Source organism: Sorex fumeus, unplaced genomic scaffold (genome assembly GCF_029834395.1).
Source record: "Sorex fumeus unplaced genomic scaffold, SorFum_2.1 ptg000061l, whole genome shotgun sequence".
In the NCBI taxonomy this organism is placed as follows: domain Eukaryota; kingdom Metazoa; phylum Chordata; class Mammalia; order Eulipotyphla; family Soricidae; genus Sorex; species Sorex fumeus.
Window position 1 is genome coordinate 8,330,462 of NW_026606118.1, and position 16,904 is coordinate 8,347,365.

Sequence of the window (16,904 nt, forward strand, 5' to 3'; positions counted from 1 at the left end):
TCATCTAATAATAGAGCAAAGAGAAGAGGAGCAATAATTTCAATAATGAGCTGTAGTTATCGGGTAACATGAAAGACATATTTTTTTTCTGTTCTTAAAAAGAAAGGAGAATGAAATGAAACCAGGTTAAAGCAGCCTATTGAGATTGAAACAATAAAAGAAACTTCAGTTCATTTACCGAGGAATAGAGAAGATTGGAAGAGAGGGTGGTGTGGGAAGCCAATCTCAAGTTTGGAATGCCGAGAAAAATCAAGGCACTGAAAGCCACACGTGTCATTTTAGTGACTTCCAGTCAATATTGATTGACTGTGAGACTTATTGGGATCCTAATTGATACTAATTTCAATCTTTGAGCTGCTCAGAGTCAAACAGAAAACCCGTCAGCTGTTTTACACTCAATATTTTGTTTGGTAAAACATATGAGCATCAATAGAAAATAATTGCTATGAGTACATGATTTATCTATGTACATGATTTAGCTATGTATTTATAATAGAAAATAATTGCTTTGAGTACATGATTGTCTTTTTCGGAAGACACTCTGAGACATTGTGTCCATATATGCTTACTCACCAAAGGTCAGGATGATCCTTTGTCCAGGTGATTTTATTAATGAGGTATTAAAGCTGAGTTTAATGACTATAAAGAAAATATTGTGCAATGACAGCATTTCATTATTGATAATAATGAGTGATAAATCTAAATTGCAAATTTTTTCTAGCCCCTCAAATATGGAAGACAACAGTAAAGTGATTAATAGATTATGAAACATATGTTCTAAACAACAAGTCTGTAGCAGCTACTACTGGTACTTACTTGAAGAAAAGTGTTTGCACTAAGGAGATTTGCTTTTAAGTTACTGCATTTACAAATTCTTTAAAGCCTCTTTCTCCCCCTCAGCCTCTCTCTCAACCTTCACTCTCTCCTCCACCTGTCTTTTTCTTTCTCTCCCTTCCCTCTTTTTGCTTTTTCTTATCCTTTTCTTTCTCAAACATAGTTTCTCTCTCTCTCTTTCTCTCTTTCTCTCTCATGCACACACACATTGGCACTGTGGAACATCCCTATAATTTGACTCTTTCTACAAATGAATAAGACTTTACTTAAAATTCGGTATCTAAATTAACCTTCGGGTTTTTATTAGCAGCCAGCTTTAAATATTTATTCCTCTGAGAGAAATAGAAATATAGGTCTGGGAACTAGACTTAAAACCTCTTAATAAATTAAATAGTGTTAATTGTGCTTTCCAAATACACCTCTCCCTTATTCAAATGGGATTTTTCACTAATGACCCACTTGGCAAAATACAGACACATCTTTGGTCTTTCGGTTCTAGAATTGTGCTTGCTCTCTGCTTCTGAAGTGAGTTGATTCCACATCAACACTATCCCTATCATTAGGGCATTAAGGAGTTATAGGGCTGCAATTCTGCTTGGTTTTTGTCACAACACTGTCCTATTCCATTGTGGTCTCTTCCAAAAGTATAGAAAATAAAGTTTCAGAAGACATGTGATTTAAAATAGACATTCCTTCAATTTTTGCCATGACATGTTGAAAATACTTTAGATGCTCAAATTTTGGTTTGGGGTGGGGGAGGTGAAAAAAATAATTGGTGCATTCTGTCAGGAAGAAATCAAGAGGGTGTTTTAGAAAAAAAAATGGTTCAAGTGAATTCGACAACCTCAAAGTGGCAGAATGACAAGAACAGAAGGGACAGATGGAAAGGTATTATAGAGGGCAAATCAACAGGTTTGAGAGATTAATTGAACACTAAGCTGAGAAATATGGGACTTAGAGAATTGTGAATGCTTGAACACTGGAGATTGGTAGCTCAGTGGTGTTACAACACAAGAAGGAAAGGTCGCCTTATTGGCTGAATAATGAAGTTCCTTTCTAGTCTGGCAGAAGCCCTTTGTTCTGGGACATTCCATCCTTTTCTTCTGGCTGCAGCTCCAATCCATGTCTTTATCCAAGTCACCTAACACTTTAGCCTTTCCCTTCTGCCTACTTCATAGTTTGCCCCTTAAATCCACTCATGCCTTCTCAGGTTGTCTTGATCAAAATGACTTCAGTCTCATGAGAGCAATGTTCTCTTTCCAGAGCACTGTGTGGTTCTTGTAAAGAAGTCTCATGGTCTGCTCCAGGCCACAGTGGTTGTACACAGGGACTGTAGAGATATCTACAGAGGGGCCTTCCTCTGAGGAGCATCTCACAAAACAGATACCCTCCACCAAGAGTGTCCGCCTAGAGGCATCAGCCAATCAACGTGGAGATAGAGGGGAAGTGGCTAGTGATGTGGGGAATGGGATGTCATTTCAAGCACCAGACTCGGGCAGGGAGACTGAGGTGGGGCAGAGGGGGCTGTGGTTGGTATTTGAAGATCATGCCAACTGGGATCCTGAGAAATGGAAACACTTTTTTTTTAATTGAATCACTGGGAGATACAGTTACAGAACTTTCATGTTTGAGTTTCAGTCATACAATGATCAAACACCTCTCCCTCCACCAGTGCACATTCTCCACCACTATTGTCCCTAGTATACCCCTCCCCTTTACAAGCCTTCCCTTGAAGGCAATTTTCCCCATACTCTCTCTCTACTTTTGGGCATTTTGGTTTGCAATACAGAGACTGAGAGGCTATTACAGATACTGAGAGGCTATCACATTTGGTCCTGTACTTTCAGCATACATCTCCATCCTGAACGATTCCTCCAACTGTAATGACTTAGTGATCCCTTCTCTATTCCAACTGTCTTCTCCCCTAGCTCATGATGCAGGCTTTCAACTGTGGGGCAATATTCCTGGCCCTTGTGTCTACTATCCTTGAGTGTCAGTCTCCTATTATGTTATTTTATATTCCACAAATGAGCACAGTCCTTCTACGTCTGTCCCTCTCTTTCTAACTCATTTCACTTAGCCTGATTTCTCCATGAGCACCCACTTATAATCAAATTTCATAACTTCATTATCTCATTCTTGCTTTGGACAACCTGGCAGGCTACCGAATGTAACCTGCCCACACGGCAGAGTCTGGCAAACTCCCCATGGCGTACCCAATATGCCAAATACCAGTAACAATGATGGGTCTCATTCTCCTAACCCTGAAAGAGCCTTGAATGTGGAACTTTTGAGAATCTCAGGCCTAGGACAAAGGAGACGTTACTGGTGCCTGCTCGAGGCAATTAACGAACAACAGGATGATCATGATCATGATCTTAATGAAAATACTTTGGGGAGTTGAAATCCAAGAGAGGTGCCGAGACTTTAAAATGAAGACTGGAAAGGGCAACTACATCTTGAAGACAGCAGAGTAAGAATTAAAAAAATCTGATGTGCCCCACCCATGCCTTCTTCTGCCAGGCCAAATGCAGTGTAATGATAGATCCAGCTTCTCCCCAGAATTTTCCTATCACTCCAGTCAAGTCCCAAGTTCTGTTATTAAATGACAGGGATCAAAGGTCAGGTTTGTTCTTGGAAAGTGTGGAGGAAAAAAGGAAGGAGCTTTGAGCTTACTTTTCATGAACCACTGTCACTGTGTAAGTCTTGTCTCTTTGAAGCAAAAACTCATGCTCCAGGCATGGGTTCAATTCCCATGCTCTTACTCAACCACACCAAGGAAAGGGCCTCATTCCTATAGCACCAAGACAGAGTAGAAAAACAAATGAAACAGAAGGCCTCTGGGAGAAGACAGAACCCAGGAGCTCTGATAACAAGAATAAGCATTTCCAGCCCCATCCAAAAAGGACGGTGGTTCAAGTGGAACACCCTGGTCTGCCGTGTGTGAGGCCCTGGGTTGGATCCCAGTATCACTCAGCACCACTAGGTGTTTCCCCCCTCCAGCAACTGCAACAGAAATAAGATTTTGCATATTAAATCTATAGCAGGACACTGCAACTTCATCCACTGTTTAGTAGATATTTCATTTTCCCATCCCATAACTAGCCACTGATAACATTGATGAATGTGTTTGTTTGTTTTTTATGTAGGCTATTTACATAGCTCTGCACTGGGATGAAACTACTGATGCAATTACGGGGCTAAAGCAGAAAACCTCCTATGGAAGGCCCAATTGGAACAAGGAGTTTCAGCAAATGGCTTACAACCACCCTGGGTAAGGCACTTGGGACTCTTTTCCCTGCCCACAGCGAGCGTCCATAGAGAAATGCAAGTTGCTGCTGATATGGAAGGTTTTGGCGTGCAAGCTTGTTAGTCTGTAGCATAGGGAACCTCATTTCAAGACAAAACATTTGCCTTAAAAATAGAAGGTCAGGGGCTGGAGTGATAGTATAACAGGTAGGGCATTTGCCTTGTACACAGCCAACCCGGGTTCAATTTCCAGCATCCCATATGATCCCCCGAGCACCGCCAGGAGCAATTTTTGAGTGCAAAGCCATGAGTAACCCTTGTGCATCACCAGGTGTGACCATAAAAAAAAATAGAAGGCCATCTCACTCGGCCAAGGGGTGTGAAGGTAAAGAGAAAAGAAAAAGATGGTCCTGGGTTAGTTCAAGACCCATCTGGAACTTTGCAATTGCCTTGAAAGTTTTCACCCTTACCATCAATTAAAGATGGTAGCTTGTTGGGCTGGATAGATAGAACAGCAAGTAGTGGAGGGCACTTGATTTGCAAGGGGCCAACCTGGGTTTGAGCCCCAGAAACCCATATGGTCCCCTGATCATGACCAGGAATAATTCCTGAATGCAGAGCCAGGAGTAACTCCTGAGTTTCAATGGGTATGGCAGGAAGAAAGGAAAGAAAAAGAAAGAAAGAAAGAAAGAAAGAAAGAAAGAAAGAAAGAAAGAAAGAAAGAAAGAAAGAGAAATCATAGTTTGTTGAAGATCCTATTTCTTCAAGACATCTTTGTGAAAAGAATTGATTTCTAATCCCCCAACTGGAGAATCCACTTGTATCAAACTATAAGTTAAAACTAGTCTGTCCAGCGAAGCAGATAAAAAGTGGTTAAGGCCAAGCGAGGATTTCAGATGGTGACTAAAGGCCCAGGCTCTTGTGCCCAAGGGACTCAATATAAATCTTGGTTGTGGCAGCATAACAGGTAACTCTTGGACAGGCCTGAGTGCTGACTCAGTCTCCTGTGTAAATAAAAGCAGTGGTTCCTGCCTTGCCTGCTGTGTGGATTAGATGAGTTAATGCAGAGAAGTGCTCAACCATATTTTGTTTAATATAGCAAATTGTGAGCTATTGTTATTCCTGCCATTACCATTGTCACCATTCCTGTTATTACTATTGTTTTCTATCATAAATTTTGATGGAAAGGAGGAAGAGCATTTGCTCTGGGACCACCAAGCAAGACTAAAGAATCCTGTGCTTTTTGGATTCTAGAAGTTACTATGTGATCTTGGACAGGGTCATTTATTCCAGCTATTTTGCCCCGTTCTGAGGCATGGCTAATCCAACACACTCTCCACATTGCTTTCAGAACCAAGAGAACACATGGCCTATTGACAAGGGCAGAGCACATGTACCTAGTTACCCTTGTGATTTCATGTCCTCCTAAGTCAACTTCTATTTTGAAGGCCCTTATACTAAGGCTACTGAAAGCCAGCATGGGCTAACCATATCTTTGTTTCAAGATGCATTTCTGTATTTGAGGATGCAGCAGAAATAAGCAGAGGGTGTTCCACATGGGCAGAAAGAACAGGAGGACACAGAGTCACTGTGCACTGCAGGAATCTATGATGAAAGCACAGCTGGAACTGGGTGGATTAAAGAAACAGTCACTGTAAAAGTCGCAATGGGGGTCAGTCATGGGCTGTGATAAGACTTTATATCTCTTCCTTAGAGGGCTGCCATGAGGGATGCGCAGGCAGAGGCAGGGTAGAACCCTTCTTGTCTTCCGTGGCATCTATTGGCAGTCAGAAGCATCTTTAGGGAGTGCAGAACACAGCGGGGAGGTGCCCCATGGTGGTGGACTTGGATCTGAAAAGGCCATTGGGATCTGGATCTTTTCTGAAGATGCAGAGGCCAACCCCAGTCAGGATGGAGTTTCTTCTGAAAGAATAATGAACTTCCAGCAGGTGCAGGCAATCGAGTCTCCTGGTCTTTGACATGCATAGCTTGCCTGTTCTATACCCAAGAAATGTGTATCAGGTCAGTGAATATGAGTCAGGGGCTTAGGGGTGAGATTTAGGCATAAGTTAGTTTCTCAGGGGTGACATGAAAGAGGCAGGGGGAGGTGAAATAAGCCTATAAGGTGCCTTTGGATCCAAGGTGCTGGATAGAAGGAAGATGCATCTATAAATGTACAGAGATCCAGGAACCAAACTAGTGGAAGGATAAGAAGATATATTCTCTCTCTGTAGTGTATAGAGTTCTGCTGAGTACACTGCTTCTAGCTATTTTATTTACCTTAACATTTAGACCACGCCCCTTCTTCTTTTTGTCCATGATGCTCAGCCACCAAGAGTATACGGAAGTCATGAGGTATCTCTGGCTGGCTTTCTCTATTGGCTCTCTCTCCCGTTGGTCATGTTGCTGTCTACCTGGGTCTTCCTACCCAGAAAGCATGGCCTCATCAAACATTACACACTTCCCTAGTATTTTTCCTGCCCTCTGGAACACATGTGTACTGACTAGTATTCATCCTCTGGGTCATGGACAACCCACATTTACGTTTTTTCTTTTCCTTCTGTTCTCTGGCTCCAGTACAACAGTGTCCCATGTTCAGGGAGTCAGAGGAACATGTGAAGGGGGACACCTGACACCGTGGTCACCTGTCCTGGTGAGGATGGTCTTCTCAACCCCTCCCAGCAGCCTGCCTCAAAGATCAGGACAGAAACATACAGAAAAACCAGTTCTACTTATCCAAACTTTAGATATTTAAATGCTTTCCCCATGGACAAGCGTTATCTCTTCCAGACCAGAAGAGATTTCCCCAAAGCTCAGACGCCACAGGATCAAGCCTCAACCACATACTATACTAAAGCTTTATTTTAAATTACCTATTTGTAAATAGCCTTCAGCACTAGAGCACTCTGCCTGGTTGTCTAAATCCACCCCATCAATGGAGTTAATAACAGACACACATACGCAAAGCCCCGTCATTCTCTTATCCCTGGAACTCCAGATTCCCTGGGAAAATGCAGAACTCCAGTAAAGAGCTTCACACCACACCACCAAAAGATTTTTATAATGACCTCCTTAAAATAATTTTGTGCTCTGCTGTGTAAAAGAAGATTTATGCTTAATGAAGCTTTTAATGAAGAAATCTCGGAAAGGGAATGCCAATAAAATCTAATTTTTAAACAAGAAAATCTAATATTGAGAAGTATTTCAATATCCTGGCCTTTGTCCAGCTATAAATGAAACACACAATCCAATTACTGTTCTGCACAAAGGACAAAGTCCCATTAATTTTCCTCAAGATGGTTATTAAGGAGATAAACAGTATGTTTTCCCCTTATTATGTCAAGGATATGTTTGTTCCCAAGCCCACTTGGCTACTCTTACAAGACAGGTCTGTCCTGTCATTAGCTCATATCTTTTGGCAAAGATGAGTCAGAATCGGTGGGCTTGTTCGTGGCCTCAGAAAAGGGTCTTTGTTCTTGAGAATCTTTGAAGTTGGCTCTCAACCATTTCTATTCATCAGCGCAAAGCCAAGGATTCTTAGGGCTTACTCTTTTTAAAAACATTTACCTGTTCACTCAAAGCTGGAGTTTGTTCTCATTCTCAGAAGAAGGAGTTAAATCAAAAGAATAAAGGGGAGAGGGGACAAAACTATTTTTTTTTATAGAACATGAAAAACAGCACCAAAAATAAGGCTTGAAGGAAAGCAGATCAAAGAGACTAGTGCAAGCTATAAAGGAACCAGAAAATTGCAAAAATAACAGTCAGAGAGAAACAAATTGGTGGGCATCAAAATGAATACAAATAAGGAAAGAGGAGGAAAATTAAAATGAGATCAAAGACAGAAAGTCGAAACCGGGAAAGTATATTCTGTTGTTTTTATTTGCGTTACTGTTCATACCGATATCTACTGATATATGATCCAAATTCGTACATTCGTTGAAATGTCCAATTTCACATGTATGCAGCAACTGTTGTGTAGGACTTAAGTTAGACGTAGAAAATTACTTTAAACACCAAAACAATAAAACTCATGCTCCAATTAAAATATAGGTTAATTAAATACATGTCTTGATAGCATTTTCTAATTTATCAAAACGTGCATCTACCCAAAAATGGAAGAAGCTGTACTTGATTTTTTTTTAAATATTCTCAATATGTTCCTAAGTTTTAGACAAATGTTCAGAAAATCAGGGAATCGTTTCCAAGAAAGTAGATAGAATAAAAATAAATATATCTTTGTCACATCAAGCTACTTTTTTGATAAACACACATTGTGATATATTCCACCTTCTGGATTTGTGGATCAGTTGTTTTTAACACACTGAATTAAATGATTCCCTGTAGAATTCCACCTTTGATCTTATACTTTATATACTTTAAGTTGGCCACTTTTTGACATGTCCACTGATAACTTTCCCGTGTTTTGTGGGCATTAAACTTTACATAATAATTATCATAGAAACTTTAAAGATTTGACCATTTTTTTCATAACTCTACTGGAAATATTTCTAATGTATTAAATAAGAATATCACCATTTGTTAGAACAGCCAACCAACCTAGGGATGAAGAAAGATGTCCACACCAATTAGACTGGGGAGCTTATCATCCATTCTGCATGGATGTATTTTAAACCCACTATTGTTTGCAGAAATGTAGAAATACCTGTCTGCTAAATTGAGTAAACGTGTCCATCTGGAACCACATTTGCTTTCATGCACACCCTCCAATTCTCATTTGTACGTGCATATGCCCAAAATGTTTTTAAATGACATCTTTAGGAAATTGACATTCTGATAATAGCATGCAGAACCCTCCGTCGAATAGGATACTCTGAACATTCACTGTATAACTACCTTTCAGCAGACTTAAAGAAAGAGACTGAAATGGAAATACTTCTTGTGATAAATGATGGGTTCATGAGAAAAATAAAGTCACCATAGCCCTGTCACTGGGGCATTCTTAATAGTACCTTTCTACCATAGGACACTCCATTTTCCAGTTATAATCTAGAGTAGATTCAATTATAATGATTCAGCACCCTTGGGCCCAAATAGCACCAGGACCACACACCTTCAGGCCCACACAGCCAGACTGAGTGTCAGAGGGAATGGCCCCCAGTATTCCCAAGTACTACTTGAAAAATCTCCCCTTCCTGGTCCCCCTAAAATAAAAATGGGAAGAAAAAAGAAAATTACTGGCATTTGTTTGTTTATGGAGTAGCACAAGGTGGACCTACCATTACTCTGAAGTTTAGGTGATGCTATTTCTTTCTTTTTTTTAATTTTTATTAGTGAAACACCATGAGGTACAGTTGTAGACTTACAAATTTTTGTGCTTGGGTTTCAATTATACAATGATCAAATACCCATCCCTCCACCAGTGCCCATTTTCCACCAACACGGGTCCCAGTATCCCTCCCACCCCCCATCCCCCCCATCCCACCCTGCCTCTATTGCAGGGCATTCCCTTTTGTTCTCTCTCTCCTTTTGGGTGTTGTGGTTTGCAAAAGAGCCATTGAGTGGCAATCATATTTGGTCTATAGTCTATTTTCAGCATGCTTCTCCCATCCTGGGAGGATCCTCCCAACACCCTTTATTTGGTGCTCCCTTCTCTATCTGGGGTCCCTTTTCCCCTACAGGGGAAATAGGTGGTACTATTTTAAATCGTTAGAAATGATTAAAATAATGGGATATTTCTGTATGCAGTAGTTTATAGGTTAGCATTTTCTCAGAGAGGAGAAATAGACAGGATTGGCAGGCAAACGGGCTTTATTATTCTCTATGTTTCAGGGCTACACATCAACTGCTTTCTTTTTCCCCTCAAGAAAGTCCTCATGGCCAGTAACTGCCCAGTTCTCAGGGCTTGGCACAGTAGCCAACATAACTAGTTGAAAGGATGGCAAGAAGGAATGATGGGCAGCTGAACAAGAGAACTAACTTGTACAGAAGCAGAGAGAATTGCTGGGGAGAGCTCCGGGGACTGGAGGGGTGCATCGCAGCTGTCGCAGTTACCACCAAGGGTATCTGTTACTACTCAGAAACAACTGAGCTGTTGAGCTATTAGGCTGCAAAGAAAACCACCCAAATTGGCTGTCGAAAATCAAGTGGGTGAAGGGTTAAAAAGAGAAAAAAAATGGTCAGTACAATTATCATCTGTGTTACTGGGCAGGGGGTGGGGGGAACGATGTTGCACAAAAATATAATTATGCCATGAATCATTTGGAGGCATTTTCTAATGGAAAACACTCTCCAGGAGAGATTAACCAAAAGTTGCGTCCATCCTGCAACACCGACTTAGTGAGGGGCTCTCATCTCTTTGCTGCGCCTCCATAAATCCACGGGAAGCTTCTGTTTATCGATTTTATTTGCAGAATACACTCAGGGTATAAAGTAATTTGATTTTTTTAATGGGGTTTAGGGTCTGCCCCTATAGGCTTATAACTTACCAAGCATAAAAGTCAGCACATAAAAACAAACATACAATTTAGAGAGCGCTGGGCTCAGGGTAGCCGAAGCTGGGAGTCTGGCAAGATGGTGGGTTTGCTCTGGGGAGCCCCCATGTTCCCAAATATCTGTTGCCTGGAAATCTTTGTGACCTTTGGAACCCTTCGCAGTGCAGTACTGATTTTGAAAAATGCATCATTCCCGCAGAGCTGAGTCCTGGTGGTGTTCAGATGGCAAGCGAGGGAGAAGGGCATTTTCTTTACAGGTTAGCAGGGCTTGAAAGAATCCTGCCAAGGTCGGCCGTCTTTGCCGTTGGAGTAAAAACGGTCCTCGCGGCAGTCAGCAGCTCCTACTGATCAATGCTGCTCATGCTGCTACTGTTTCGGCCCTCCAATGCTTGCACAAGCTCGGGAACCTGCAAGCCGGAACCTGAACCAGAATATCTCCTGTTCTTGCACATCTTGTGCAGAGAAATTGGCGTTTTTTGCTTTGTTTTGAAATTCTGAGCAATCATGAGTCATTAAACTTTATTGAAGATTATTTTTTTCTTAACCAAACCTTAGGGTTCTATTGCACTTGTCCATGACCTCATAAAAGAAAAAGAAGAGAAAAAAAAAGGGAGGGCAGGGGAAAAGCTATTTCTCAAGAATGCACCGGGTGCTAGCAACAGACTGGCCTCTCTCCACCTTCCAGGAAGGGAGCTAATGAATGGCCTTTGTGAGTCTCTGTGGCCCGGTGCCTTGACGGGGATGGTTACCTGAATACAGAAAAGTGTGTACTTAGCTGCAGTAATGGCCACAGCTTCAAAGGCAGCGGGGGTAGCTGTGAACTGTAGGAGACCCCGTGGCACGCCTGGCAGCAGCAACCTGAATCCTTTGAAATGGAGCCTTAAAGGCAGAGCATCAAAGGGTATCCTTGGGCTCTGTAAACAGTCCCCACGGCAGCACACGAAAGGGCAATCCCAGCCTGTGGGAAGGGGCCGGTGGGCAATCACTTTGCTGACACCTCCACGCCTGGGAAGCTAACACCACCCACCACAGAGCCTTTGAACGGAGATGCAAGGCTCCCTCAGACGCCACACCGGGCTGAGGAGGCTGAGGAGGGTTTTGCCTGACCCTGTGCAAATGCATTAGCCGGGGATGCAGACACCACACCAAATACAGGATGGGGAAGCCTGTAATCAACACGGGGTGAGGGGTTAACAGCCGCATCCTCTTTTCTGTTCAGCTCGGAGCAGCAGGATGAGGCCTCTGTAAATTCATGAAGTGTCCCCAGCATGGGGCTGAAAACCGGGAGCATGCAGGCTGTGTCTTGTCTAAATTCTCAAGGAGCTTTTAGAAGCTAGGGGGAAATCTCCCCGGAGATACATATTTTCTTGTGTACAAAGGACATGGAAGGTTTGAGGCGGCGGTCAGCATATCCCAAGTTACCCAGCAACGAAGTGTATAAGCAACAGAAGCTCTTCAGCATCACTTTCTTCTTCTTCTTCAGCTCCTTCAAGTGGCCGCATTAAGCCCCCGACTCTGATTTTTCAGTGGGAAATATTTTCTGAAGGAATGCTTCCTCCAAGTTAGCCATGGCAGTGATTTATTTTAAAAAAATAGCAGTTAGGCATTTTAATCATTGTTAAAATGAATTTGCTGATAAATTTTTTTGAAGTGAGAGCTTGAAATGCAATTGAACCATCAACGTCTACCGTGGTTGTTCCAGTTGGTCCTCAAACTCACAATTAAAATGTGGATACAGAATAATTGGCCAACAACCACTTCTATAAGTAATAAGAATATATAAGTGATATGTAAGTGAAAATATAAGTAAATAAGATGTAGACTAAATCCACATTTCCCAGTGGAAAGCCAGTACTGAGAAGGTACAGAGTACTGGTCCTGGGGCCTGAAGAAAGTCCCTAAAAGAGTGAGTCACAGGACTTCACAATCACAAAAAAATCACAAATCATCCTGTTAATCGTCGATTGCCTCGAGCAGGTCTAAGTAACGTCTCCTTCATCCTAGCCCTGAGATTATATTCAAGGCTCTTTAGGAGAATGAGACCCATCATTGTTACTGGTATTTGGCATATTGGGTACGCCACGGGGAGTTTGCCAGACTCTGCCGTGTGGGCAGGCTACATTCGGGAGCCTGCCAGTTTGTCCAAAGTAGGAATGAGATAATAAGATGTTATAATAGGATGTCGTGCAGCCGCAAATGCAGCCGCGTGGTTCCGGGAGCTGGTTTTTATAGTCTCTGAGTCTTGGCCGTTGATGGGATTATACGGCGCCAGGGGGGCCAGTTGGTGGTTGTGATCCCCGCCTACTGGAATTTGGAGGATCTGGGTGGAGGATGCTTGGCCCAAATCCGAGTAGGCTTGGAGATCTCGGCCCCGGAACCCTCGTGACTTTGTCCCTCTGCCAGTACCTTCATGTGTGCGGAGAGTAGTCTCAGCATGGTGGTGGCTGGTCCTGGAGGTCTTTGGCTGCCGGAGCCCTGGTCGGGGCGGGGAGGAAAGCTCAACCCGCTCCCCTCCAAGGGGCCCCAGCGGCAAGGACAGTCAGGCGCGGGGGCAGGAGACTGCCAATGGCCAATCAAAGGGGTTTGCCCTTGTTGGTGTTGGATCTGAAGCATCCTCAAAAAAGTTAATGGATCTGTTGCCTAAAAAAGAGAACTACACAGGACTTCAGTCTAACCTATAGTCTTACTAATGAGGCATTCCTTGGTTTCTAGCTCAGGAATGTATGTCTTAAGGGTCTGCCTAGATGCTTTTTGCACAGCAAAGTATGAGAAATCTTTTTGTTGTTGTTGTTGTTTAATTTATTTATTTTTTATTAGTGAAGCACCTTGAGGTACAGTTGTAGAATTACAAGTTGTTGTGCTTGGGTTTCAGTTATACAATGATCGAGTACCCATCCCACCACCAGTGCCCATTCTCCACCCGCACCAATCCCAGTATCCCTCCCACCCCCCCATCCCCCCCATCCCACCCTGCCTCTGTGGCAGGGCACTCCCTTTTGTTCTATCTCTCCTTTTGGGTGCTGTGGTCTGCAGAAGAGACATTGGGTGGCAATCATGTTCTGTCTATAGACTACTTTCAGCATGCATCTCCCATCCTGGACAGATCTTCCCAGCACCCTTTATTTGGTGCTCCCTTTTCTATCTGAGCTGCCTTTGCCCCAACAGTGTGCCGCTGGCTTCTAAGCCATGGAGTGAACAACCTGGTATTTATCACAGCTGCTCTTGGGTGTTAGTCTCTTATTTTGTTACTTTATGTTATCCAGATGAATGCAATCTTTCTATGTCTGTCCCTCTCTTTCTGACTCATTTCGCTTAGCATGATATTTTCCATGTAGTACCACTTGTATGTAAATTTCATGACTTCTTTTTTTCTAACTGCTACATAGTACTCCATTGTGTAGATGCACCAAAATTTCTTTAACCAGTCATCTGTTCTCGGGCACTCAGGTTTTTTTCCAGATTCTGGCTATTGTAAAGAGTGCTGCAATGAACAAACAAGTGCAGATGTCACTTCGACTAACTTTTTTGCCCTTCCGGGGTATATTCCCAGGAGTGGTATTACTGGGTCAAATGGGAGCTCAATTTCTAATTTTTTGAGAATCTTGATCTGGGTTAATGAATGCATCTTACTTCAGAGGCTGGGGAAAGGTTAGATCGAGGTATATATGGTGTCCATAAGACTTTGGCCCCTCCTGGCTCCCAGAGACTCCCTGACTCCTTGCATCCCTGCTTTGCTTCTATATTTGAAGAGCCGGCAGCTGTGGTCACAATGCATTGAACAGTCCCTGGACCATCCCAATGTGTAAAATTCCTCTCCAATGGCTATTTGCAATGTCATGATTAAAGATGACAACTTTTGGCTGACTTCATTTTCAGCAAATGTCTTTTTCCTCTCCAACTCTTCTTTTGAGCCTTTTCTAAAAACTAAAGTAATTCCAGCAGATGAAATAGCTAAATTGCTATTACTTTGGTATAAATTGCATTATCTACCAAAAGGCAGGGTTGAACAAGATATTCATAACTAACACTTTAACCCCATTTGGAATGTGTTCTCTAATTTGGCTTTCAATAGAACATACCATGTAGTCATTATTATCTTGGCTTTAGACATGTGAAGAATGAGGCTCAGAGTCTTGTACTGGGCACAGGGTGTGGCTTAAATGGTAGAACGTGTGTTGCCCAGCATAGGAGAGACCCTGAGTTTGATCCAAGCACCATGGACCACACTGCACAGTAGAGCATCTGTGGGAGTTGGCACGGCCCCCACTGTTCCACCCGGCACTATGGGATGTAGCCCCAATTTTTAAAATAATAAACCCAGTGACAGAGTCTTGCCTGAGACCAGGCACATAATAATGAGCAGAATAATTTATTTATTCCATTAGAAAAATAGGTTTGATTTTTTACTATTCACTGGGCACTATGGTGGGATGTTAATATAAACCAACCAGTGTAGCTTCCTGCTCTCAGCAAACTTATATCCTGGTCTCCACCCCATGAAGATGCTACTCGAGGTCATCTAACCACAAAGCCAGCCAATAGGGCCTCCATCTCAAAACTCCCTTCTGAGTCACCACGGCCCTCACTGGCCTCAGATCTTCTTGGCACCACCAGCCGGTTTGATTCAGGGTGTAACAGTCCTCTGGAAGCCTGTTTGGGAACAGGGTAGTCAAAGCAAGACAAGAGAATCTAAGAGAAGAGAAAGTGGGTTGAGGAAATGCACTGAGTGTAGGATAATACTGTTTTGTCCTTCCTCAGGTAGCTTAGGTTTATCAGGTCACACTCATCCCAGTGCTCCCGAGTCACTCCCATTCTTTTGTTTATTTGTAACTACTTCTCTATGCTCTCTTCCCCAAACAGTTAATCACCTTTTCTCCCTAATCAGATTCTGTTAGCTTGTAAGATCAGATCCTTCTAAGGATACTGAACTTGTATTGTAAGTTATGTCTTTTGAATAGTTTACCTTAAAGCAATGTCCTTTCTGTATGGACACAAGAAGACAGTTAATATTATGCTTTGTAACTTGGAAGTTGGTTGACTCCGAATGATATTTACTCCTGGGAATCTGCTCTCTTGACTCAGTTGCCCTTAGATCCTAGCACCCTAAAAGCAGGGTCCCAATGAGGGACTGAATAGACCCAGGGCAAGCTGTGAGATACCTTGCCACTATACTCAACTATAAGTTGAGGGCATGATCATGGAAAAACGCTGTCATGATCCAAAAGTAAGTAACCACGAGACTACGACCCTGCTGGGGCTAAGAAGACTAACCTGGCCTGAGGACTGTGGAATAGATAGTGAGATGTTCTCAGGAAGAACCAAAATTTAAGTTTATATCTCTTACTGTGCTCGTACAGAGTGACATTGCTAGAAATATCGAAAATAGATTTACTACAACTATTTAAGTAGATTACTAGCTGAGGAAAGAACACACCCTCGTTGGGATCCCACCCTTGAGCAGATCTCCTAGAAATCTGGAGTAATCTCTTTAGATGAGATTTTATCCTTGAGTTAATCTCCTGGAGGAGTGGTCTTACCTCTCTTTGTTGATTTGTGGATGTTCAACCCACCTTTGTGTCACCACCCTACATGATTGCTGTATAAACTAAGACTCTCTGTAAGATCAGAAGGGGTTCGGGCTCCAGAGATCCAGAGTCAGAGCGAGAGGGAGAAAAAGGGTCCAGGATAGAAGGGGAGAGAGAGAGAGAGAGAGAGAGAGAGAGAGAGAGAGAGAGAGAGAGAGAGAGAGAGAAATGAAGGGGGAATAAATGGTATATGATCAATCCACCGGCTTGGCCCTCGTCTCCTCCACCATCTACCCTAGGGCCTGGGCCGCCCTGGCTGGGGGAGTGGCCCGGTACCCCCAGAACCTAGGAAGCCATCCCCTGGTCACCCTCGGAGATTTTTACAAATGAGCTCATTGCCCTCACTTTGCACCTTCATTCCTTGTGCCTTGGCCTCTGGCCAGGCTTGCTCTGAGTAACACGTTCCTTCTTTTGCTTTACCTTCTACAGTAGCAGCATCGGCGTGTTCTTCTGTGGGCCCAAAAGTCTCTCAAAGACACTCCAAAAGATGTGCCACTTACATTCGTCAGCTGACCCCAGGGGGGTGCATTTTTACTACAATAAGGAACACTTCTAGACTTTGGAGATGAAATCGCAGTATTGAGTAAGTGGCTACAGTGATAAAGGTCAAGGGTTGGAAAACTTCCTGTAAAAATCACTGCATTTACTTCAGTATGTAGCATTACAGGGACCAATTATTTTAGGCTCTTTGAACCATATGGTCTGAGTCAAAACTAGGCAAACTCTGCCATTTTAATGCTTCACCACCGCCAAAGATACATCGCTGATGGAGATGGCTGTGTTC

General features: G+C 42.9%; 1 protein-coding gene across 1 annotated transcript in view; it reads left to right on the forward strand.

Moving 5' to 3' along the window:
* The window catches only part of NOX3 (NADPH oxidase 3), a 70,249-nt gene extending 53,573 nt beyond the window's left edge, over window positions 1–16,676 (forward strand). Inside the window, exons 12-13 of the mRNA XM_056126385.1 lie at window positions 3,984–4,108; window positions 16,550–16,676. Of these exons, the coding sequence (XP_055982360.1) occupies window positions 3,984–4,108; window positions 16,550–16,676 (252 nt within the window). The remainder of the gene's footprint in view (window positions 1–3,983; window positions 4,109–16,549) is intronic.
* The last annotated feature ends 228 nt before the right edge of the window (window positions 16,677–16,904 follow it).